The 27,052-nt window shown below is 42.1% G+C and overlaps 1 protein-coding gene across 1 annotated transcript in view; it reads right to left on the bottom strand.

Moving 5' to 3' along the window:
* Positions 1-8,674: 8,674 nt before the first annotated feature.
* The window catches only part of DDX24 (DEAD-box helicase 24), a 44,073-nt gene continuing 25,695 nt past the window's right edge, over positions 8,675-27,052 (bottom strand). Inside the window, exons 4-9 of the mRNA XM_044662131.1 lie at positions 23,742-23,895; positions 22,146-22,661; positions 20,960-21,035; positions 18,500-18,688; positions 16,207-16,336; positions 8,675-9,168 (exon numbers count right to left, since the gene is read on the bottom strand). Of these exons, the coding sequence (XP_044518066.1) occupies positions 8,924-9,168; positions 16,207-16,336; positions 18,500-18,688; positions 20,960-21,035; positions 22,146-22,661; positions 23,742-23,895 (1,310 nt within the window). The 3' untranslated portion in view covers positions 8,675-8,923. The remainder of the gene's footprint in view (positions 9,169-16,206; positions 16,337-18,499; positions 18,689-20,959; positions 21,036-22,145; positions 22,662-23,741; positions 23,896-27,052) is intronic.

Raw genomic sequence — 27,052 nt, 5'->3', positions numbered from 1 at the left:
TTTTAGGCCCTACGGTGTAGAGTGTCAAACGACAGGACTACATTCTTATAGAGCTTTCTGGTTATTTTTTTTTTAATTTAGATGTTTCATTAGCTAGAAGAAAATGTACAGCCTTTGGGGGCACATCACTTACAAGGTGTTCCCAGGTTCTTTCTTTGGGTGACATCGATTAACCAGCAGAAAAGGCTGCTTTTTACCTCATCCAAATCACCTGTCATTGACTGACTTCTGATAACTTAATAGTGTTTGTTTTGGCTACGGACCAAATGTTTTCCCACTTCCAACTCGGTTAATGGTATAATGAAAAGAGAGCTTGACCAGCAGTCAGGAGACCTGGGTCCGAATCCTGGCTCTGCCCTCACTTGGTTGAACGGTCTTTTAATGAGTCATTGGCTTTCTGGAGCTCAGTATCTGCCTCTGGGAAATGGGACGGGGTGGGTAAGCAGATGATGAAACTCTCATTTTTCCACTTCTTGATCTTATGTGGACTACAGCTGTTCACCAAAGGCCCACCCTTGCCAAGGAGACAGAGAAAATTGTTTCCACGTACAATGAGTTGAATATGAAGAGCCTCCATCAGAGCCAAAGTAGTTTGAGGATCATCAGATTTAACATGGAAAGGGTCACCTACCTGAAATCATCTCCTCTGGAGTTCTGGTCCTGGGGGCTGTAAATAGATTTCAGGGAGTTTGTGAAATTTTGAATGAGAATTTTACATCTTTATTTTTGCCAGTTCCTCACTGAAATTTAGCATTTTCTTCTATTACTCTTATTCTGAGAATGGGTCTGTGAGATCTGCCAGACTTCCAAAATTATCCTTTAAACAAAAAAAAGGTTTAGAAATCCCCATACTCATCCAAGTCTCTCATATTTTAGGTGAGAAAACTGAGGCCCAGAAAAGGGAAATGACTTGCCCGGGGTAAGAAGAGCAGAGCCAGAATGTGAACCCAGCAGAGTCTCCTAATTCCAAAGCCAGAGATCTTCCCACTGACTGGTGGGTGGTCTGACATTACCTTTCATTTGGAGAAAATGGCCAGCTGAATGAGGAGGGTCCACCAAGCATGCAGATACCATTCTATGTACAAACAGAAGAAACTGGGCTTATGGTGGAATCTGCCAAGCTAGGCTTCTTTTCAACAATGAACATATTTTGCTTTGAAAATCAGCTTTGGAGGGGGCAGCTAGGTGGCTTAGTAAATAGAGAGCCAGGCCTAGAGAAAGGAGGTCCTGGGTTCAGATCTGGCCTCAGACACTTCCTAACTGTGTGGCCCTGGGCAAGTCACTTAGCCCCCATTTACCTATCCCTTTCCATTCTTTTGCCTTGGAACCGATACATAGTATTGATTCTAATAAGGAAAGTAAGGATTTTTTCTTTTTAAATCAGCTTCAGAATATAGTGAAGAGCTGTGTTCTCACTGGGCTTCCAAAAAGCAATGGAATCAAGAGTCCCCTACTTCTATAGCCTTGTCAACTGAGACCTAATTAGGTTTGTTTTTAAATCCTACTTATTAGCAATAGATTATGGATCCTGTAGAGGCCATTCCATCCATCCCTCTTATTTTGAGGAATTTAAACAGAAGTTAAGTGACTTTTGCTCAGGGTCACACTAGGTCATGTCTAGGTCATGATTTGAACCCAGGTTTTCTTGATTCTCAGTCCAATGCCCTACATCCTTCACTACAAAACCTCTAGAATATAACCATCTTTCCCAGGCAATCTTCTATCCAAGTACTAACCAGGGCCAGCCCTCTTCGCTTCTGAGAAAGGAGGGAATCAGTCATATTCTTCTTCTGGTTCTATGTCTCTTCTTGACCAGCCCCCTTAAACTCCTTATGGTTTCTGGCTTAGGAAAACAAACCAAACCAATGAAAACTGAGGATGAAGCAATGGATAGAGAGCTGAGCCTGAAATCAAGAAGATCTGACTTCAAATCCATCCTCAGACACTTACTAGCTTGTGTGACCTTAGGCAAGTCACTTAACCCTTGTCTGCCTCAGTTTTCCTCAACTATAAAATGAGGATCATAATAGCATCTATTTTCCAGGCTTATACAAATGAGAAAATATTTGTAAAATAGCAGGTGCTACATAAATGCTGGTTAAAAAAAAAAAAAAAAAGGATTGGTTAGGTTGGGTGGGAAGGGGATCAGACCAAATTTTTAATACCAAACCCTCCCAGAGGAGAAAGATTGGCAACTGCATGTCTCGTATTTCCTATAAATTGCAGGTAGCCTTTAGGAAAACATTGATTTGGGTTTACAGCCCCCAAGGCCAATACAAAGAATATACTAAATAAGTCAGAGGCACTGAGTTCAAATTCTGACTCCTACTTTTATAACCTTAGGCCAATTACTTTCCCTCAGGACCTGCTCTCTCATCTATAAAATGAAAGGATTACACACTAGACTCTCACAGGGTTGTTTTTGGTTGGGTTTTTTTTTTTCCTAATTCTACATCCCATGAAATAATAGATAATTATCAAGTTTTCTTATTCCTGTCCCACTTTTTAAACTGCCAAGAAGAAAACTAGGCTGGGGGGAGGGCGGAGGGTTGGGGTGGGGGGAGAGAATGGGGAGCAAAGAATGAACTCAAAGACTTCAGATAGCATCAAAGGACAATTCTACACTAATTCTTAAATTTACAGGCCTTCCTCTCTCAGGTTCCAATTCTAAAGAGATTTTCGGGATCTGTTGGTGCTACTGTTTCTGTCACTGCTTAAAAAACAAGTTTACTGTTTACAAGTGTGGTGCCAAGGCTTGAATTCTTGTTTGAAAACAATGTTCTACTTTCATTAAAGATATTAGGCTTCTTAAGTAAATGAAAACGTGTTTGGATTTCACCTGGGGAGCTCAGGTTCAGTCGACATTTGCAAAATCATGACACAGGAACTGAAATGATTGCTCTTCATAGTGAACAGGACTCTGATCCATGAATTATAAATGAAGAGCTCTAGCCTGTTTTCTGGACACCTGTTCTTTGATCTGTATGTTAAAATGTTGTGGTAATGGAAGAAAACATCCTTTGATGGACTCACAGTGCCTAGCACATAGTACACTGCTTAATAAATGTTTATTACTAGCAACTGTTACTGACAGGATCTTCCAACATTATTTTTCATTGCCATAGACGAGCATTGTGTTCTGCAGCCACTGCAGCCAAATGGAGCCAAATGATCTGGTTCATCCAATAAATACTTAATTTGCCGAAGTATTTTGAAACTCTGAACATCATTCTAATGGTTCATTGCTTAGTCTGTGTCATCAGATCTCAAAGTAGGATGATTTTCTTTTAAACCCTTACCTTCCATCTTAGAATCAATACTGGGGGTTGGTTCCAAGGCAGAAGAGCTGTAAGAGCTAGGCAAAGTGACTTGCCCAACAAGGAAGTGTCTAAGGCCAGATTTGAACCCAGGATCTCCTGTCTCTAAGCCTGCTTCTCAATCCACTGAGCCACTTAGCTGCCCCTATAATTTTTTTAATACGTTAGCATATATTGGATATGAGTTCTATTAGAAGTTATGCTATAAATTTAGATACGAAGTCTGCATGTCACTCCTAAGGGAAAGGTTGTACAGGCAGGAATAAGACAGAGGAAAAAAAGTTTTTATGTGCTTTGTCCTAGGCAGGATCATATGTAAATGGTGTTCTCCCAAAACCCTGCATGGTCTGTATTTTGGAGAGCAATGTCATCTATTTGATCCTTTTTTTTTTTTTTCCAAAAAAAGTTGTAGCAACTTTTATTCTTGCTTCTTAAGAATTCTTTTCTAATCCAAAGGCTATCTCTAAGTGAGACACCAAGCTTCAGGGATTTTTTTTAAAAAACCAATGGCCTTAAAGGACATTTAAGCAGCTAGAAAGCACAGGTCTTCCAGTTCCTGGGTTCAAATTTGGCCTCACACACTTCCTAGCTGTGTGACCCTGGGCAAGCCACTTAACCCCCATTGCCTAGCCCTTACTCTGCCTTGGAACCAATATAGTATTACTTCTAAGGTGGAAGGTAAGGGTTAAAAATAAAAAATAAAAAATCTAGGTCTTCCAACTCCCAATCCAATGCTCCACTTTACCCGGCAGATGCCATTTGGGATTCTCCCAGTCCATCACTTCTCTTCCAACACTGGCTCGGACAGATGGACTCATGCACTACATTCCATGTGATTCTGTAAAATTCTAGATCCAGGTAAAATAACATTTTCCCCTTGATTACCCGTGGGCAACAACACCCTTGCAGGTTCTCCAGTTGGTTAGTAAAAAACATTTTTTTTGGTGAGCATTCGCATTAGTTATAACATTTGTCAGCAAGTTGGCTATTTCTCTGTCAGGCATGTACCAGTCCTTCCGGCCTGCCACGTTCTCTGGCAACTCAGGACTGCTGAGGGGAATGTTGTTGACCCGGCAGCTTACACAGTTGTGTAAGGCTTGAGTTACCTGTTTGCTTCAGATCAGATAGCCTCATCGTTTCATAAGCTGTATGATCAATAAATAGCCCTGGCCAGGCTTGGAGCAATCTCAAACCTCAGGGTTGTAGAGGATGTGGCCTCAGTCTAGGTGGATGAAAACACACCACTTTGGGTAAACATCTCCCCAGTAGGTAAGCAGGCTCAGAACTGCATTTGCCACATGCCATGAGGCCTGCACCTAGCCTCGTAGGGGGTAAGTTAGTTGATTTTTGAATGCCTGTCCCCATTTTTCCATGTCTGAATAAAGCTACTGGGCTGCCTAGTGAATCATTTGTGTGCTAGAGAAAGCATCAGATGCTCACTACTTATACAAGCCCACACCAGGAAACGATCTGGGTCATTTACACAGTCTCTCAGTAAATGGTCTAGTTTGGTATCCTAGGGTAACGGGGCCACGAATCAAGAGGTATCAAGAGTTTGAGTCCGGGCTCTATCTCTCGCTCACTGGCTCTATGACCTTCAGAAAATCACTTTACGTTGCCACCATAGCGACTGTTTCTAGGGCTTGGCTAGACAATGCTACTCACTCCACAATGAATACATGGTACCAGCCATTGGCAAAAGGCACCATGGAAAAGCAGAAAGGATGCTGGTCTTGTCATCAGAAACCTTGGGGTCTAATCTAGACACCACAGATTATTGGTTGCGAAACCTTTGGCAGGGCCTCATTACTTATCTCAACAGGCTACTACTACAAGGGTCTTACAAGGTAAAGGATGGGAAAAGGTTTATGATGATGCCTTCATGTCAAAAACCTACACCAGAAGTCAATTGTCTTCGGTGATGCCCAGCAGTGACCCTGGGGTCATAAAGGTTACCCCACCAGAGCCCACCAAGAAGTTTGGACCTGAGGCTGTCTTTCTACCTAGTTAACGGCCAAGTGGTTCAATGTCCTAAGTTTTAACTGTCAGTGATGTTTTTCTCACTCACAGCAACTCACAAAAACTCTACTGAGGACATGCTCAGTATGGTGGGATGGTCCATGCCATGGAAATCGCAGATCCTTGAAGTGTTATTATTGGTTGCACCAAACCACTATATATATATATTTTTCCCCTCCTTTCCAATCTGTTTTCTTTCCCTTCCATTCTCTTCCTTTCTTCTTTTTTTTAAACCCTTGCCTTCTGTCTTAGAATCAAAAGTAAGTATTGGTTGTAAAGCAGAAAATTGGTAGGAGCTAGGCAATGTGGTGTTAAGTGACTTGCCCCTGGGTCTCATTGCTAGGAGGTGTCTGAAACCAGACTTGAATCCAGGAATTCCCATGTCCAGGTCTGGCTCTCTATCCACTGAGCCACGTCATTCCCTGTCTTCCTTTTCTTTTTCCACAACCTCAAATCAAATGTGGGGATTTTCTGCCACTGTTGGCCTTCAATACCAACAGAATTCCTTTCTCTTGTACCCTGCCCTCCAAAAGCCACCCAATGAAAAAAATGTATTTTTCCTCACCTACCCATGCAGTTCATGACTATATAACTTCCCACTCCCAAGTTCCTTTTTCTTCTTTGATTTTTACTCACTTGTACTAAGTTTATTTTTAATATATTTTAAATTTTTAATTAATTAGACTATTTTTCCATGGTTACATGATTCATGTTCTTTCTTTCCCCTCCTCTCACCCCACTCCCATAGCCAACGAGCAATTCCACTGGGTTTTACTCGTACTAGTTTTAACAAAATTTTGGCAATAGAATACATAAGTTTAAATTCTACCTCTACTATTTCATAGCTATGTGGCCTCAAGTAAATCTGGTAATCTCCATGAGTCAAACTTCTCTGGGTCTCAGATTTTTTTTTTCTGTAAAACAAAGAAACTGAACTAAATTGATTTCTTCAAGACCCCTACTTCCAGCTTTATACCTTATGAATCTATAACTGGACAAACTCCACAAAAGTGCTGAGGCCTGATTGGTACAGCCAATGAGGGCTCAAAATCTATTAACAGTAATTGATAATAATATATCTTGAGCTCTCATTAGCATCTATAAATGCTATTAACTATTATATTTAATTAATAATTATCAATAATAGCATTTATGTAGCAATTTAAGGTTTGCAAAATGCATTTACATTTTATCTTCAAAGCAATCTGAGAGGTAGGTGCTATTATTATACCCATTTTACAGATGAGAACATTGAGGCAGAAGTTAAGTGACTGGCCCAGTGACATAGCAAAGAAAGTTCTGAAGCTGAATAGGAACTAAATTCTTTTAATTTGGTTAACATGGAATAAGATATAGCGTAGCAAAGTAGATAATTTGACCTTACTCATTTTCTATTCTATAGAAAAGACTGGATTGAATGTGGGAGATGTAAGTTGAAGAGTTATATGCATTTAACTGCAAAGTTGACCCACTTTCATTTCTTTTTTTTGCTTGGCATGGGGTAGTAGAAAAAATAGGAGACCTGATTCTGCTCCTTTCAAACTTTGTAACTCCATGCAAGTCCCTTAAAATTTCTCTGAATATGAATTCTCTCTTCTATAAAATGGGGATGATACCTGTATTATCCATCTCCCAAAGAGGTTGTCAGTCAGTCTATAAACTCTTATGAAATATCCAGTTTCATACAAGCTGAGAATACAAAAATAAGAAACAGTCCCTGCCCTCAAGGAGCTTGCCATCTAATAGAGCATAACAATGCATTAAAAGATGCTGAAAAGGGGAGGAAGGAAAAGGAGGATCTGGCTTGGGGCATGATGAAATCCTGAGGCCAGGTGGGAAATGATGAGATTGGTTGGCCTGGGGCCTCCTTAAATGGAGGATCTGAGTAGAACTCTCCAATATGCAACCTCTACCCTCTTTTTTTTTTTAAACCCTTACCTTTGGTCTTAGTATAAATTCTAAGACCAAGTAGCAAAAGCTTAGTATAAAATCTAAGACTAAGTAGCAAATGCTAGGTAATTGGAGTTAAGTGAGTTGCCCAGGGTCACACAGAAGTGTCTTGAGGTCGGATTTTAACCAAGGACCTCCCCTTCCAGGCCTGGTTCTCTATTCACTGAGCTGCCAAGCTGCCCACACACCTATATTCTTTATTTTTTTTTAAACCCTAACCTTCCATCTTAAAATCAATACTCTGTATTGGTTCTGAGGCAGAAGAGCAGTAAGAGCTAGGCAATGGGGGGGTTAGGTGATTTGCCCAGGGTCACATATCTAGGAAGTGTCTAAAGCTACATTTGAACCCAGGACCTCCCAACTCCAGGCCTGGCACTCTATCTACCGTGCCACCTAGCTGCCCAATCCACTCTCTCTTATTCAGCTGAATTAAGGAGTCCTGGGGCAGGAAGTACTGACAAGGTTCGAGTGTCAGTCAAAGTAATCTCACAGAAGATGATTTTCTGGAGACTGATGAAGTCTAGGAGAGAAGCAGGAGGGAAATGATGCTACGGTCCCCTGGGTTGTGGGGTAAAGCACTTTGTAAACTATAAAGGGCTATATATATTTGGATTACTGTGTTGTAGTGGAAGACCTGGATTTAAGTCCCATCTTTGGAGTCATGCTGGCCACATCTTGTTGGCCTATCCCTTAATTTCTCAGTGTCGAAGCTAACTCTAAGATGGCAAGTTGCAAAAGTTATTGATCTACAATGACATTAGAAGTTTCCTGGCAGGCAGCTAGATGGCTCAGTGGATTGAGAGCCAGGCCTGGAGATCTTACCGCTCTTCTACCTTGGAACCAATACACAGTATTGATTCTAAGATGGAAAATAAAGGGCTTCTCATTATTTATTTATTTAAAGTTTCCTTCCTGGAAGTTCCCTACACCAGTGAAATCATAGGTTTAGATGAGAAATAATTTTTTTCTTTAAAATCCTCATTTTCTCTCATAGTAACAGCTCTTAAGACAAAAGAGTAACGGCTAGAAAGTGTCTGAGGCCAGATGTGAACCTAGGGACTCCAAACTCCAGGCCTGACACTCTATTCACAGTGCTACCTAGCTGCCCCTAATTTTTTTTTAAATAAGGAATTATGGATTTAGAATCAAAGGACCTGCATTCAAATCACTGTTTTGTTACTTACCATCTGTGTGACTCTAGACACATCACCTAACTCCTCTGGGCCTTGGTCTCTTTATCTGTAAAACGAGGAAGGTCCCTTCTAGCTCTAAAACCACAACCCTAACTAAGAGATCATGGTATTAATGAAGCCCACCCAATCTTGGATCCTTGCAATTGCCCTAACCGTTTCAATTTCCAGCTAAAATTCATGACAACAATCTCCATTGAGGCCAGGGCTTTAATTTTTTTAAAAATCTACCCACACATGTTAAGGATGCAGCAGCATCAGGATGAATGGGACAAGGAACACCTTATTCTTGATGTTCTAACTGCATACTGGATTGTTTTTCCTGAAGTGAGAAGAGGTTGGGGGAGTTGGGGGGGACGATGCTATTCCCACAAGCGCAGCGGTGAGGAAGAGAGATGCACAAAGGCACCACACGATTGTCACCAACAAGTCTTGGTCTGTCCAAAGTTAATTTGTACTCGTAATTAGTTGTTTCTTCTTTCTCTTCTTCTTCTGTTTGGATACAGTACTCAGAGCAGATTCAGCAGTGTGCACGGGCATCTCGGGTAGCGTCAGCTTTCCAAACTGTGTCGGATACTTGGTCTTCATGAGGTTTTTAAATACAGGCTGGGAAAGCAGATGTTTTAACTGTTTTTTCATGCCCTTCATCATCCTTTGTTTCTGACTCTCTTCTTGTTCACTATGCCTCCCTCCTTGGAAAACAACACATTAAATAGGGTTATTTATCTATTAATGGGAATTTTTAGAAACCTTCCCCCTCTACCCCCTTCCCACAAGGATATTTTCACAAATTTGGCACTCTTTTGGGTGGCAGAGTACAAAAAGACTATGAAGAAGCTTAGTATTATCCTTGTGGGCTTGATGGGAAAAACAAAGGTTTGCTGACTACTTGGCTAAAAATCCCCCCAGAGATGATGCTTTGAATGTTAGCCCAACAACCAAATGCCTGTTTCTATACACAGATCAAATATGCTTAACTTATACCACATGAACAAAGAGGAGGAGGCAGGCAGAATGCTTCAGGGAAACTTCTTAGAGGCTAGTTTTTCCAAGTCACACAAGCAACCAGAAGTTACATCCATCTGTTTCTATTCATTCTCTAACCTAAAAGCCTCCCACATCCTTGCTAATGTGGGGACCTTCCATGTCCACACTAGTACATATATTAAAAACCAGGCTGGTAAATTAGACTATATATGACCCTTATGGCTCATTCTCATTCTAAAATTTCATAGTTTAAGTCCCCTTTGAGCTCTAATATCCTACATTCTAACTGTCTGTGTTTTAAGGTCCTTTCCCACTTAATAACCTATAACTCAGGGCAGTTGGGTAGCTCAGTGAATTGAGAGCCAGGAGTTGAGACGGGAGGTCCTCGGCTCAAATCTGGCCTCAGACACTTCCTAGCTGTGTGATCCTGGGCAAGTCACTTAACCCCAATTGCCTAGCCCTTATCACTCTTCTGCCTGGGAACCAAAACACAGTATTGATTCTAAGGTGGAAGGTAAGGGTTTAAAGCAAAAACAACCCTATAACTCAATGGACCCTGTCTAAGCAAAATCTTTAATGGATGTACAGGTGCTTCCCTTTATGATACTATTTCTTTTCTAACAGAGGCCCATAGGCAAGGCTCTGGGAAGAGTGCTATAATGAAGCCTTTGGACTCATAAAAGAAAAAGTAAGTTAAAAAAAAAAAAAAAGAAGAAGTATCACTCACTTTCATTGAAATGTCTCTAACTAAACTGAAGGAGCTTGAATGCGGATCAAAGAATACCATTTTTCACTTTATTTCATCATGGGCTTTTATTGTTGTGATGTGTCTTCTTCCACAACATGACAAGTATGGAAATGTGTTTTAAATGCAAGCACATGTATAATCTATATCAAAATGCTTACCATTTCAAGGAGGGGGGTGATAAGAGGGAGGGAATTTGGAACTCAAAACGTTAGAAAAAAAAATCTTAAAAATTATTTTTACATGTAATTGATAAAAAATAAAACATTACTGAATTTTAAAAAAATATCTCTTGTGGAAAAGTTGGTGAATATATGCTGTCTCTTCTGCATGACAAGTCCAATTCCAATGAATGAACAGACTGCCAAGGGGGTTTATGACACAAATAAATAAATAAAAAAGTCCTAGTCAACATGAAACCTTTCCTGATACCCAGTTCATTTGTCTCCACAACAGAATGTAACCTCCTTAAAAACAAGACCCGTTTCATTCTTTCTGTCCTCAGAACCCAACAGTGTGTGGTGCATGATGCTCACTTAATGTTTATTGACTGCCAGGCTCAGTGACGAGCCAGAGCCAGGAGTTGATTGAGAGGAGTGACTGAAGTTTCAAATGTGGGCGACTTGGAGGATGGGAATGCCCTCCATGAAACATGAGGAGTCTGGAGAAGGGGCAGGTCGGGAAAGAAGAGTTCAGTTTTGGCCACATGAAATTAAAATGTGAGGATAGCTTGGTAAGACCCCTTTGGCAATCTGTGCACTGGGATCTGTTGACTCATCCCACAGAAGAGACAACACACATCCACTAACTTTCCACTGAGATGTTTCACCAAAGGTGGAGGAAGCTGCATCATACCACTGTCCTGGATACCTTACTATCCTTCAGTAAGGAGAACCATCATTCTAGGGTGGGGGCAGGGGGCTGTTGCCTAACTCTAGCCCCAGATCTCCTGACTTTGCTTCTCAATTTCTGGACTTGGCTGCAGCCTCACCCTGAAATAACCCTTCTTCATGGAGGCCTCCTTCTCCCAGTGCCTCCATTCTGGGGAAAGGCCCAAGCTGGAAAATGAACATTCCCCTCCTGGTTCTGCTCCACTTTCCTCCATCATTCCCTCTTCCCTGGCACCTTCACACCTTCCCTATCTATCCCTTCTGCTTTTCAGCTAGCAGGCTCCCTTTCGTGTGTTTCTTCTCCCAGAAGAATATAAGCTTCTCTTTGGAATTATGCCCAGAAATCTATAAAACTGTGCATATCCTTCAACCCAGCAAAAACACTGGTGGGTTTATTTCCCAAAGAGATCAGGGAAAAAGGAAAAGAACCTGTATGTGCGAAAATATTTTGGCAGCTTTCTTTGTAGTGGCAAAAAATTGGAAATCAAGGGGATGTCCATCAGTTGGGAAATGGCTGACCAAACTGTGATATATGATGGTGCTGAAATATTATTGTGCCATAAGAAACAATGTGCAGATTCATTTTTTTAAAACTTGGAAAGAACTACATAAGTCATGAAAAGTGAAGCAAGTAGAACAGAGAAAACATATTCAACTACAGATTTAATATCTAAAGAATAAATTATCAGTGTTCACCTCAAGAGAATGAACTGAGAAGTGGAAAAATGAAAGATATAAGCTGAATAGTTGGCTAGATGGTGCCTTCTATGGTATAGTGAAGGGAGGAAGAGGCTGAATTTTAAAATTAATCATTTTTAAAAAGAATGTAAATTTCTTGAGGGCAGGAACTAGTTGATTGTAATTTTTATTCCCAGTGCTTGAGCACAATGCCTTGCACATAATAAGTGATTAATAAATGTCTGTTACTTTGCTTAAATACAGATTCTTGGAAGAAAATCTGTCTAGAAATGGTCAACCACGGGGTAGATGAGATTGGTAAGAGAAGGACATAGAAGAAGAAACATCTAATTATAAAGAGAGAAAGTTAGGATGATTGCTTCAGAAATAGCAAGGCCACATGGACTATAATAGAAGGATGGAAGGAAGCTGGGCATGTTTGTGGGTAGCAGCAGGGAAGGAGCCAGTTGATAAAGGAGAAATTTAAGATGAAAGAGGAGGAATGAGAAGTAAAAGATAATCAAAGGGGCAAGCTCACAAGGGGAAAGAATGGGACAGGGTACTAGTAAATAAGATGTCCTTGGGGCCACTGGGTGGCTCAATGGATTAAGAATTGGGCCTAGATACGGGAGGGCCAGGGTTCAGATCTGGTCTCAGACAATTCTTAGCTGTGTGACCCTGGGCAAGTCACTTACCCCCAACTGCCATACCCTTACCGCTCTTCTGCCTTGGAACCAAAACACAGTATTGATTCTAACAGAAGGTATAGGTTTATTTTTTATTTATTTTTATTTTTAAATATTTTTAAAGTTAAATATTTTTCCAATTTTACATGATTCATTTTCTTTCCCTCCTCTCTTCCCTCCCCACTCCCAGAGCCAACAAGCAATTCCATTGGGTTGTACAAATGTTATCACTTGATACCTATTTCCATATTATTCATTTTTGCTATAGAGCCATCTTTTAAATCTCAAATCACATCCCCATGTATACATGTGATAAGTGATGTCATATGTTTTTCTTTTGCATTTCTACTCCCATAGTTCTTTCTCGCAATGTGGTTAGCATTCTTTCCCATAAGTCCTTCAGGAGTGTCCTGGCTTGTTGCATTGCTCCTAGTAGCAAAGCCCATTACATTGGATTATTCCACAATGTTTTACTTTCTATGTACAATGTTCTCCTGGCTCTACTCATTTCACTCTGCATCAGTTCACTGAAGTTCTCCCAGTTCATATAGAAATCCTGATCTGGAGGATTGGAACATTATGGAACAATGTAAAAGCAAAACATATGACATCACTTATCACATTTATATATGGGTATGAGATTTGGAGTTTAGGCTTTAAAAGATCTCTCTATAGTAAAAATGAATAATATGGAAATAGGTATCAAGTGGTAACACTTGTACAACCCAATGAAATTACTTGTTGGGGGGGGGGGAGGAGGAGAGAAGAGGGGAGGGAAAGAAAATAAAGAAAATGAATCATGAGTCCAACTATCAATAATATGGAATTAAGTGTTTGGTTTTTTTTTCAGCAGCAATTTAATTATTTATTTGTTTGTTTGCGTGTTTATTTTTTTTTAGGCAATGGAGGTTAAGTGACTTGCCCAGGGTCACACAGCTACAAAGTGTCTGAGGCCAGATTTGAACCTAGGACCTCCTGTCTCTAGGCCTAGTTCTCAAGCCACTGAGCCACCCAGCTGCCCCCTGGAATTAGGTCTTAATCAATGATACATGTAAAACCCAGTGGAATTGTGTGTCGGCTAAGGGGGGTTAGAGGGGTTTGGCAGAGAGGGAAAGAACATGAAACATGTAACTATGGGAAGATATTCAAAAATTTAATAAAATAAAAATAAAAAAGAAATGAAAAAATGAAAAAGAAAATGAATCGTGTACACGTGGAAAAAATTTTAAATATATTTAAAATTTAAAAATTAAAATAAAAAAAAGAAATCCTCCAGGTCATCATTCCTTACAGCAGTTATATTCCATCACCATCATATACCACAATTTGTTCAGCCATTCCTCAATTGAGGGACAACCAGAACGTAAGGGTTTAAAAGAAAAAAATGTCTTTGCCAAGAAGAGTCACCTCTTCCTCAGAGAAAGAGCAAAGGAGAAGAGGAGGGAACAACAGGGAAGGGTTTCTGAGGTAAGGATAGAGCAGGAAGGAGTTTACTATACCTCAATTTTCTTGGTAAAGGAAGAGGCCAGGGCCTCCAGAGAGGCGGTTGGGAAAGGAGGTGGTACAAATGGCTTAAGGAAAGAAATCTCTTCTGCTTAGAAAGAGTAATGGCATGACTTTTCCTCTGAGCTTCAGTTTCCTCAGATTGTTATAAGGAAGAGAGGGTTATAGCAATTGAGGATGGTCTGCAGGGGACAGATGCAGAGGGAAAGAATCTGGAATGTTGAAGGGTTAGACTGGTACAGAGGGGGTTAGTTATCTCTCTCTGGAGGTACCCGGGGAGAGTGGCTGCTTGCCCTTAAGTTGGTGATCCTATCCTATCCTGTCTGCTATCCTGTTGTTATCCGGCTGCTGTATTTCCCTTGGAGAACCTTATGAATCCTGAATCATCTGTCTGCACTAGTTGTAAGATGAGGTCTGGGTCCTTTTTGGATCTAGGACCTCTCCCTGGGTCCTGCCAAGCTTGCCACACACTATTATCTATAATATTAACTAATGGGGGTTTAGTACAAGTTAGCTAGAGTAGGGACTAGGATCAGAGTAGTTCAACAACTCTTTGAAGACTCTCCACAAGGAGACATTTAGATCCTGGGGACTTTAGGTAGAGGAAATTAGCATCAGAGTTATCCTATTTCCCTTTTAACCTTTCCCTATTAAATCTAAATTACTTTTCCAGTTACTGAATGGTCTCTGTGTTGATCTCAGACCAGGCTCTGGCCTGGTCAGAGTTAACTGTTGCCCTTCAACCCATAGTCTAACATCTTGTTTTTAACATCTTGGCCCAATTTAATCCATCTCATCCCATCCCCCAAACCACCATATTACAAGATGTAAAAACAGGGGTGACTCCCGGCCTCAGCCACTTCCCAGCTGTGTGACCCTGGGCAAGTCACTTGACCCCCATTGCCCACCCTTACCAATCTTCCACCTATGAGACAATACACCGAAGTACAAGGGCTTAAAAAATAAAAAAAAATTAAAAAAAAAAAACAGGGGTGACAAACTGGTAGAGAACTGTAAGGAGTTCAGACACATTGAGGGCTTTCCTCAAAATACACTTGTTTGGCTTTTTTTTAAACTCTTACCTTCTGTCTTGGAATCAATACTGTGTATTGGTTCCAAGGCAGAAGAGTGGTAAGGGCTAGGCAATGGGGGTTAAGTGACTTGCCCAGGGTCACACAGCTACTAAGTATCCAAAGTCAGATTTGAAACCATGAAGATAAGTCTTCCTAACTTCAGGCATCATGCCACCCAGCTGCCCCAACAGCATTAAATAGGCACCTATTATATGCCAGGCACAGTGCGAAGAGCTTCACAAATGTTATCTCATTTGAACCTAGTTAATAAGCCAAGGAGCTATTTATGGCTTTATTTTATAGCTGAAGAAACTGAGACAAGCAGAGGTTAGATGGCTTACCCAGGATCCCCCTTCTCATGAGTAGTGTCTGGGGCTGGATTTGAACCCATATCTTTTTTTTTCTCCTGAGCTATACATTTATTATCACTCAAATCCTACTTCCATATTATTCATTTTTGTAATAGAGTAATCTTTTAAAACCACAACCCCACATCCTATACTCATACAAACAAGTGATAAAGCATATGTTTTTCTTCTGTGTTTCTACTCCCACGGTTCTTTCTCTAGATGTGGATAGCATTCTTTCTCACAAGCACCTCAGAGTTGTCCTGGATCACTGCATTGCTTTTAGTAGCAAAGTCAATCCCATTTGATCATCCCACAGTGTTTCAGTTACTGTGTACAATGTTCTATGAACTCATATCTTTTTAACTCTACACCCAATACTCTATCCACTGTCCCAGCAAATATTAATCTGAGCTCTAAAAAAACCCAGATTCTAGTCTCAGCCCTGAAGAGTTGCTGTGTCACCTTGGATTCATCACTTCCGTTTGCAGGGCCCTCCCTTTACAATTCCTCCTTTGTAAAATAAAGAGGTGACGTCTTGAAGAGCACTTCCTGCTGAAGTTCTCCATGTTTTGGTGCTCTATAACCTGACTATCTTCCACTCGTGCTAGAACTAAGCTGCTCTGAGCCATCAGCCTGACCTTTTCCATCCCTCTCCCCAACAAGCATTTCTGAGATTTCACATTCTCTTCTTGTTTTAGCCTAGACACAGCTGCAAAGAAAGGCAGCCACCCAGTCCCTTTATGTTTACCTTCCCTCCTTATCTAGCCAGGCCCCACCAGACAAGAGCCTCGCCACCCACCCCAAGGCCCTCCACTTGCCTATGAAGACATCATCATCCAGGTCTATTTCAAGAGCATCAGCAGCTTGCTGAAACCAGGCGTTGTGCTGCTTTGCTCGGCTATTGTAGTATTCCTCCTTCTCGATCTGGCGTGCTAAATTTACTCGCTCCTACAATAAAGCACAGACAATTTTCACACTGGCACCGAACTCCAGGTTTATTATACACCACATCTTGCTGGCCTCGCACTTTCAAAAGCTTTCAGAAGCAGTGGTCAGCCAAGGGCATCTTAGGACGCATCAAAGGGCATCTTAAGTTAAGCAAAGCCAGAACACAACAGCACAGAGGAGGCAAGCAGGCAGGCAGGCAGGCACACACACCTATAGAACATGAAAGCTAGAAGGGAATGACAACACAGAATGCACGTATAGATTTATTTGGCATGTGCTTATAGGCTGTTTTCTCAATGTGGTTCAAGGGACAGAGCAGAGCACTGCGCCTGGAGTCAGGAAGACTCAAGTTAAAATCGAGCCTCCAACCTTACTAGCTCTATGACCCTGGACAAGTCCCTTAACTTCGGCCTAGGTTTCCTCATCTGTAAAATGGGGATAATAACAATACCTACTTTTCAGGACTGTTGTGAAGATCATGAGATAATACTTGTAAAGCAGTTACCACAATGCCTGGAGCATAGTAAGTGCTATATAAATGCTAGCTAGTAGGGTTGGTGGTGGTAATAGTAGTTGTAGTAGTAGTAGTCATAATAGTAGTAGTAATAAAAGTAGTAATAGTAGTAGTTAAATAGTAATAATAGTAGTAATAATAATAGCAGTAATAATAGTACAAGTAATAGTAGTAGTAGTAGTAGCAATAATAATAGTAGTAGCAGTAGTAATAAAAGTAGTAATAGTAGTAGTTAAATAGTAACAATAGTAGTAGTAATAGTAATAATAATAGTAGCAGTAGTAATAAAAGTAGTAATAGTAGTAGTTAAATGGTAATGGTAGTAGTAGTAGTAGTAGTAGTAGCAGTAATAATAGTAATTATAGTAGTAATATTATGAGTATATGAAAAACCCTACACAGTAATAGTAGTAGTAATAATATTGTGATTGTGTAAATGGAATTAGATCATCCTCATTCATTGCTAGACTCTAGCCATCAGAAATAATGTCACCCCAACCAACTTAGAATTAAGTGGGGAGGGGAAGATTAGTTTCCCACACTTGACAATAAGCAACAAATCAAAAACAAGGGACTGCCATTTGTCCACTTGAAATTGGAGGTGGATGCAGGAAATGACCAAAGATGCTATCTTTTAAATATGATAGTAACTTCCTGGGGAGGCAGTTGGTGCTTTGAACTTGGTGTTGAAGGATCTCTGGTGAGACCTCAGACTGCTTCCCTCTGAATTGTCACATGGGTAAGTTAGGCTTGACTTCCTTTCTCCTCCCTTGGCGTTTCTGGAGGCTCTACCCTCAGGGAGGCCTCTCTTGCCTCTCTAATTGTAAAAGGCCTTTTGGCTAGAAGCTTTGTTTAATTAACTTCTGTGCTTCTTTGCTGGGACCTCTAAATTCTTATCTGGTCCAGGCCAGAGTTTCTTTCTCTCTATTTCCCTACCTTCAACCTTCCTAATTGTAAATAAACTTCCATAAAAGTCATCCTGACTTGGGTCTATTTTAATTTGAAATCGAGTTAATCCGATTTCTGGTGACCATAACCTAAATATCTAATTTCCCCTCTTATAGTGTACATTAAAGTCCCAAGTAGTAATAACATCAGTATATGAAAGTCCTATGTGGGGGAGCTAGGTCACTCAGTGGACCAAGAACTAGGCCAGAGTTGGTAGGATCTGGATTCAAATCCGACAACCACTACATGGCTCTTACTGCTCTTCTGCCTTAGAACTGATACATGTATTGATTCTCAGAATGAAAGTAAGGGTTAAAAAAAGGTCTATGTAGTAGTAGTCACAACAATCATAAAGATAATGATGGCTAACATTTACATAGCCCTTGCTATGTGCCAGGCACTGTGCTAAGTGCTTCATAATTGTCTCATTTGATCCTCATGACAACCCTGGGAGGTGGGTGCTGATTATCCCCATTTTGCAAATAAAGAAAACTTGAGCTGCTGTAATTAGTTAACATTAAAACATGTTGCTCCTCTGTTAGCTATCCATAACTGAAGGAACTGCTATATATAATCTCTATCTAACAATGATAGAAACCAAGAATCTAAGGAAAAATTATTTTAAGCAGAGGAATATTTCAGTTTAAGATTTTTTTGGTTTAGTGTTTGGGGGAGAAGGGTATCCTTTTAATTTTTTTTTACCTTGATTGCTTTCATGCATTTTATTTCAATGGGGAATAATGGAATCTCCTCGTTCTTCTCCAGAGTCTTGTAAATCTTCTTGAAATTGATCATATCATCTGGTCCAATTAGCAACAAACTAAGACCTTCCTTAGCTGCTCGGGCCGTTCGGCCACTCCGATGGACATATATCTCTGAGGTTCGAGGGACCTTCAAAACAGATCAACATTAAAGACACTTAGGAGTGGGATCAGAAGATGCTTCTATGAAGGAGAGAGGTAATCTTGGGAAGGCTGGAGTACTCAAGACTCTTCTGGTGAAAAATATACAGTCCAGAAAAAGTCTTTCCTATAGTCAAAGATAAGACAGCAAAATAACAGCTTCTATTTGTACGTTATACATGGTACAAGAAGCACCACAGTAAAGGGAAAGAGTGCACCAGGAAGGACTGGATCCAGAACCCACTTCTGTTCCATGCCCTGAGCAGAGGCACTCACCTCTCAAAAGTCTAAAAAGTTGCAGAGTATGTGCTGCCCTGCAGTGGGAGAGGCAGCTTCCTCCCCTGCAAGGTCTAGCCCCATCCCTATATTTATATTATGCTTTATGGTTTCTTCCATTAAAGCTCTTCTCTGATGCCTTCTTGAGGCTCTGTGGTGACTCTGAGCTCCCTGCAAGGCTATACCAGTACCTCTCACATTCTGACAGATCCATAACATGGTGGACAGGCCCAGTGACAGACTGTGGCCATTGTCTGAATAGCAATCTACTAATAATAGAGGAGGCAATTAGGTGGTGCAGTGGATAGAGCTGGGTCTGAAGTCAAGAAAACCTGATTTCAAATCCAGCCTCAGATAGTTATTAGCTATGTGACCCTAGCGAAGTCATTTAACCCTGTTTGCCTCAGTTTTTTCATTTGTAAAATAGGCTGGAGAAGGAAATGGGCAAATCATTCCAGTGTCTTTTCCAAGAAAACTCCAAATGGGGTCCCAAAGAGTGGGACATGACTGAACAACAATTATGGAAAGACCAGACCCCTCAAGATGAGGAATTTTCAGCCATGACTCTACAAGCCCATCTACCATGGCATAAGAGATGGGAATGCATAGTTACCACAATTACAAAATCCTAGATCCCTGAAATCTATGCAGGATTCAGAAAGCGACTTATCTGCATGGTGTAAGTGTCTTACACATACGGTATCTCTTATCCTCTGAGGGGTGGGAGAGAGGGATGGCCCTTCCTGTCATGCCCCTCCATCCACCGAGGAAGAAACAGACTCATAGAAGGAAGTGCCTCTATCAGGTGAGAGAGCTGGACTCAAACCTAGGTTTTCTGACATTTGATTTGCCCCACAGCGCATTGTCTTGAACCACAACATACGGATCTAAGTGAATGTAAGGGTATGGAAGGTTTTTTTTAATAATCTATTTAAGCTCCTAAGAGTCCTGGGGCTGACTTCACTTCTACAGTTCCTGGAATTATATAGCCACAAGAGCACTAAAATGTTTTATGGTGAAGATGCCCTACAGATATATTCTTCAATATTAGCAAAGTTCAGACTAAAGAAGAAAAAAATCTGTCCCTGGCTGTAAGGTCAGGTTAACAATTAACATGTTAATAAGATTAACAAAGATCCTTCTATCACTAAAAGTCTGTCATCAGAGGAAGCGAACACAGAAATATATTCTTAGAGCTGGAAGAAACCTTAAAGATCATTTCTTTCAATCTCAATCATTTTAAAAATGAAGATGACAAAAGGAAAAGACCTGAAGGATGACCCCGTCCAACCTTCTGCCTGGGGAAGGAAATCCTCTCAAAAGCAGGCATGGGAAGTCAATGTCTCTACTCGACACCTCCAGCAACAGGGAACTCACTAAGAGAAGTGGCTAACTCCCTTACTGGAGCTCGAGCTGCTCCCCCAGATCCTCAACCTCATTGGCATGACAGATATCTCCACTGGTGGTGACAATGGTGGTGATGGTGGTTTGAAACAGTGATAATGGCAGTAATAGTGAAAGTAACAGTAGTGATTGGTGGTAGTGGTAAAGCAGTGGTAGTGGTAGTAGTATTTATAGTGGAGTAATAGATGTGATAGTAGTAGTGACATTAGTAGTAGTAGTAAAGACAATGGTGGTAGTAGTAGTGATGGTAGTAGTGAAGATGGGCCTCATTTCCCTAATGCAGGGTTGGGAATCACCATCCCACAAACGCCCCAAAATATTTATTATTTGTTGTTCAGTCATTTCAGTCACAGTCACTTCTTCATGACCCCAGTTGGGGCCTTCTTGGCAAAGATACTGGAGGTCTGCCATTTCTTTCTCTAGCTCATTTTTACAGGATGAGGACACTAAGGTTGAAATGGCTTCCCCAGGGTCAGGCAGCCAGCAAGCATCTGAGATCAGCAAGATGAATCTTTCGACTCCAAGTGCAGTCCTCTGTCTGCTGCCCCCCCAACCCCCAGCCTTCCCCATATACACACACCTGATAATGGATGACGTGCTGAACATCTGGAATATCCAAGCCCCGAGCAGCCACATCTGTCGATAGGAGAACAGCACTGTGGGGAAAAGGGTGGTCATTCAGAACTGCTGAGAATGAACACTCCCTCCTGCTGGGACTCTGAGAGAAAAGCAGTCCTGTGCATGCCTCAGGATGTGGCGTGGCATCTAAGGTGGCAGCAGGACCTAGAGGGGAAGGAGGGCTGGTCTTATGGGCCAGAACTAGCTTCTCTCATCTCCTCAGCTGCAGAGGAAACCCCGGCTCTATGGTTCTGTCCCACACGGGCATTCGGGCCAATACTAGCACAAATGTGTGCCATTCTGAGAGTCACTCTCACTTCTGGGTCAAAGAGCATGCTGGGGGGTAGACTCATCTAACATCTTATGCTCTAAGCTCCCTGTAGGCTCTAATGTGCCATGTTTTATTTATGAATGAATAAACTATTTGCCACAAAGAAAGAGACATCCACTGATCCAATGTCCTCCCCCCATCCCCCAAAACAACAAAGACCATTCTGAGCCCTTTCTTTGGAGCCAAGGGCTGGGAAGCCGAGGCTCCTTAGGCTACTCCTGTCCTTCCCCATCCCTGGACAGGCCCACAGCCTGAGCCCTACTACTAGGGAGGAATCTGCTGGGCATCATCACCAGTGACAATCACATTCTGGTGCCCATGGGCTCGATCCACTCCACAGGCTGTAGAGATGAGGTCAACCCCAACACCATGAGAGCTCAACTAGACTGAAAAGCATTCTCTCCATGTGCTGGATGAAGCTTCACAATGAGTCAATCTTTGTTCTGTCAGGTTACAGGGGCTGAAAGGCTACTGAAGGAGCAGCTAGGGGGCTCAATGGATTGAGAGCCAGGCCCAGACATGGGGAGATCCTGGGTTCAAATCTAGCCTCAGACACTTCTGGGTTACCCCAGACATGGCCCTAACCCTCCACTGCCCAGCCCTTACCAAGCTACTGCCTTAGAACCAATACACAGCACTGAATCTAAGAGGGAAGGCCTTAAAAAAAAAAAGCTATTGGGATAAAGAGACAGGGAGGGGGCAAGGGCAGCAGCACTACCCCACCTGCCCCAAAGGCAGAGAGATACTTCTGTTAGCCCTCTTGGGCTCTCCCAGCCTATGCGTAAGGAGTCTGGGTCTGCCTCCACTATCAGCTTACTTGTCTCGTTCAGCAAAGCGCTCCAGGTTCTTTAGTCTTTGTTTCTGGTGCATGTTTGCATGCAAAGGAAGCGGATCTCGGTCCAGAATGGAGAGCAGTGCCGTGAGGCGCTTGATGCAGTCAATGCTATTGGCAAAGACCATGGTTCTCCCCGGGTACTGCAACAGGAAGTAATAGAGGTAGAAGTCCTTCTCTTCTTTGTCGCAATGGATTTTGGTCTCTGTCAAGGTCTCTACTGTGGCCTCCTTCCTTGTTAAGTCTATCACCTTTGGTTTGCCCCTCATCCCAATCTTCTGCATCAGCATGTCCAGCTTGCCTGTCTTGTCTATTTTCTTGGCGTTTTTCTTTTGAAACACTCTAGCAGGTGCCTGGTGGACCAAAGTCAGCGTGGCAGAAAATACAAATGTCTGTCTTTGAGGATTATACTGACTGTCGTTCAGCATTTCCAGCAACTGGGAGAGTTCAACAAAGTGGCCTCTTTCCACCATTCTATCTGCTTCATCGATCACAAGGCACCTATCCAAGCAAAAAACTGTTAACTCGGAGACAGCGAGGGGAGCGCATGCCCATCCTCCATGTCACAGGCCCCCCAAAGGCACCCCACATAATATTCAAAAGCTACCCCCACAATTGCCTGGCCTCTGCTTATTAGATGCCCAGACTCAGAGACCCCAGAGACGGAAAGGATCCCAGGGCACCCAACCAAGAATCCCCTCTGCTCTGTCCTTTGTATTATGAAGGATATCTGACATTATAAAATATATGATTCATAAAATGGTGACCCAGCCTATGACTCCAGCTATTAGGAAGTTTCCCCTTATAGGAACCTCTGAAGCGAGACAGAAAGAGTGCAGGTCCTGAAGTCAGAAGGCTTGAGTTCAAAAGTAGCCTATGTGACTCCAAGCAAATCGCTGAATCTCTACCTCAGTTTATCTATAAAATGGGGGGAATCACACCTCACTCCCAGGGGTTGTTGGGAGATCATACTTCTCAGGGTATTAGCATGGCACCTGGCACACAGAAGGCACTTCAGAAATCCCTCTGAGCCAAGCAGAAGGAAATTTTGTCCTCTGTGGGACAGCTCTGAAAATGGCTGGCTGGTTGCCACAGTTCCATTTCAACCTTCTCTTCTCTAGGTTAATATCCTTAGGCCCATTACAATTCTACTCCAAGCCTCCTCATCCTCAACTATACTCTAAATAGGGCCTCCCTAGGGCAGGGTATGGAGGCATAGATCCTCATCACCTAAGATCACATAAACAGTACTGGCTGCATCGAGCTACTAACTCATGTTAAGTCTGTTGGCCACTAGGACCCCCAGGTCTTTCCCAAATGAATCTAATCACCTCCTTTCCTATACTATATTCTTAGAATTGATCATTTGAACCAATTCCTTTTTTTAACCTAAAACTCTAAGGCTAGCAGACCTTGTACACTTTAGAAAATGTCAGGGGAGCTCCAGTGGAGCCCTCTGGGACAGAAATGAGGCCTGCCATCCAGGCCATGTTACTAAATTGCTGGAAAAAAACCAGGTCACCTAATTAAGAACAGGCTGGATAAAGGGGAAGAATACAGAGTTCACAAAGGCTCTTTTACCTGAGCTGCTTGAGATCAGAGAGGTGCTGATGCTGCTCTTTAATCAGCTCCCACAGGCGCCCAGGGGTGGCGATCACAATTTCAGGCCGACGAGTGAGCATCCTTTGTTGCTTCTGCGGAGCCATCCCCCCAACCAGGAGAGCAGTTCTGATACCTAGAGAGTGAGACAGAAGATCCCCAAGCATAATGTGACTTCTCCTTCCTGGCATGCCTGACGAAAGAGGGGCAGGGCAGCACTGTGGGGAGATGAGCCTTGAGGCCCTGACCCATACCAGCCAAGCAACGCTGGGCAAGTTCCTATCAATGTGCCAAGCAGCTCTAAGACTTTTAAACTGCTGAGAAGGTGCATTGGTAGAGAGCCCCATGTCAATAAAATCACCAACTCAGTCCCTCTTCCACATTGTCCCTAAGAAGCTGGGCAGCTACTAGATACCCAAAGGGGGCAGCTGTCCCAGGGCACAAAGCATGCAGCAAATACCCTGTAACCCCAGTTTGTGGCTAAAGACTCTGAGAATGCATTACATTGTAAAGATGGTGTGACAGGGGAGACAGAGGAATCTGGTGACAAGTGAGAACACTTCTGACTCGGGTAATCTGAGAGGGCTTCATGGAAAAGGGAATATCTGGGGGAAAGAGTAAAGAAGGACTGAAATTAGCCCTGGGGAACCTACTACCTCACAAGAGGGTCTGTTTCACTTTTGGAGAGCTCTCATTTTTCAGGTTTTCCTGACATAATTGTGGGTTTTTTCCTTGCAATTTCTTCCCTTTTTTTTTTTTTGCAAGTTCTTTCCTCTAGATCCAAAGAGAACAACAAGCCTGAAGAGTTCAAATTCAACCTCAGTCATTGACTGACTGTGTAACCCTGAGCAAGTCAGAGAAGCTGATTGCTCCCATTTCCCCAACTATAAAATGGGAATAAGCACCTACTTCACAGGGTTGCTATGAAGATCATATGAAATAATTATAAAAGGACTTAGCACAATGCCTGGCACACAGTAGGCACTATATATACATATTCCCTGCCATCTCAAAAAAAAATGTCTAATTTCCTCCCACATGACAGCCTTCCAAATATATAAAAACAGCTGGCATATTCCTCTGAGCCTTCTCTTCCCCCAAAGCAAATTGATCCTTCAATCAATTTTTAAATGATATTGACTTTAGACATTCCACCATTCTCACTGCCTTCTTCTATACCTAACCATAGTGCTAGAGATGGTCGAACCAGGACAAATTAGCCCAACATCACATGAGCTTTCCTGGAAGCCACATCACAGGGCTGACTCATGCTGAGCCTAAGAATTCATGCAAACCCCCAGATAACAAGATGGGTTTTTTTGAATCCTGGCTCTGTCATCCTGGCCATTGATCAACCCTCCCTGCCCTGTATTATCTGTCAGTTTTATTAGGATGCTATCTTTGCCTTTACCCAAGTCCCTGCTATAAATGGTAAATGACAGAAGCCCAGGCCCAGATCCTTGGGGCCCTCATCTGAAGACTACCTTCCAAGCAAACATAGAACCATTAACCACTATCCTTTGAGTCTGGACGTTCAAACGGCTCAATTTCACTGTCTCATCTGCCCCACATCTCTTGGGGGGAAAGGGAATGTCAGGGGAGACCCCTGAGATTATCCAACTGAAAGCCATGAAAAAAAGCAGAGCAGAGAGTCAGGAAATATGTTCAAGGAACAATTAATAGTACAGATTGGCAGAAATGTCAGGTACTTGTAAAAGAATAAAATGATATTGATTCATTTTTATGATGTTTATTAGAATCAGAGGGGAAAAAAGGCACTAGGTGACTCGTGGATTGAAAGCCAGGCCTAGAAAGAAGAGGTCTTGGGTTCAAAGCTGACCTCAGACACTTCTTAGTTATGTGACCCTGGGCAAGTCACTTAATTTCATTGCTTAGCTCTTGCAGCTCTTCTGCCTTTGAACCAAAATACAGTATTGATTCAAAGATGGAAGGTGGAGGCAGGTGGGTAGCTCAATGGATTGAGAGTCAGGCCTAGAGATGAGAGGTCCTAGGTTCAAATCCCGCCTCAGACATTTCCCAGCTGTGTGACCCTAGGCAAGTCACTTGACCCCCCACTGCCCACCCTTACCACTCTTCCACCTATCAGTCAATACACAGAAGTTAAGGGTTTTAAAAAAAAGAAATTTTTAAAAAAGATGGAAGGTAAAGGTTTAAAAAAAAAATCACAAGAAATCTCAAAGGTCATCTATTAAAATTTTACTTACAGATAAGAAAATGGATACCCAAAAAGAGATGTAACTTGCTCAAGGTCACACAGCTACTGAGTAGCAGAGAACCCTCAAAATCCTAATCCTCTCCCCTTATAGAATTTTTTTCATGACATCACTGAATTTAGCATTTACTCAGTGTCTCAAGAATATAGAATGCAGTGCTAAGTTCTGAGAGAGATGCAGAGCTTAGATAAGACACAGTGATTTCTGTACACAATGTGGTAAGAAATGAGCATGATGACGTGCACACCATGGAGCAGCTAGGTAGCAGAGTAGATAAAGCACCAGGCCTAGGGTCAGGAAGTCCTGGGCTCCAAACTGGCCTCAGAGACTCCTGAGCTGTGTGACCTTGGGCAAGACACTTAACCCCTATCACCCGGCCCTCATTGATTTTCTGCAGTATTGGAATAGAAACTAAGTATTGCTTTTAAGGTAAAAAGTAAGGGTTTAAAATAAAACAAAAGGTCCAACTGTTGGTTCCCACCACGAGAATTATGACCAAGAATTACGATAGGTTCAACAATCAATGAATAAGCATTTCTAAGTGCTTCATATGCTGGCCACAAAGACACAGGTACAGTGACTCAACCAATCCCTGACAGCTACATTCTAAGGTAAGGGCAAAAGATATAGACTTAAAAGAGAATAAAATGAAGTGATGGGAGTGAAGGAAAGGGCCAAGACAACATGGCTAACACTTAATAATAGCTAATGTTAATGGAATACTTTAGGGGTTGCTAAATGCTTTATATAGAGAAAGGTGGGCCAAGAACAGACACTAGAGACGATCCATCTGAAGGGATACTGGGATGTAGAACAAGAGAAAAATAGCAAGGAGAAAGAAAAGGGGAAGAAAGAATAAGAAGAGGCAGGAGCCAAAAGAGAGGGCAGGGAGGAAGGAGAGGGGGAGAGAGCGAGAGAGGAAGGGGGTGAAGGAAGAGGGAGAGGAGGGTAAGAGGGAGGATAGGAGAGAGTGGGAGGGGAGAAAGTGAGGAGGAAGGAGAAAGGAAGAAGAGAGAGGGAGCAGGGGGTAAAGAGGAGGAGAAAGATGAAGAAAAGGGG

Source organism: Gracilinanus agilis, chromosome 2, assembly GCF_016433145.1.
Source record: "Gracilinanus agilis isolate LMUSP501 chromosome 2, AgileGrace, whole genome shotgun sequence".
NCBI lineage: Eukaryota > Metazoa > Chordata > Mammalia > Didelphimorphia > Didelphidae > Gracilinanus > Gracilinanus agilis.
The sequence above is the reverse complement of the archived record's forward strand: the minus strand, read 5'-3'. Positions and strand labels throughout refer to the sequence as shown.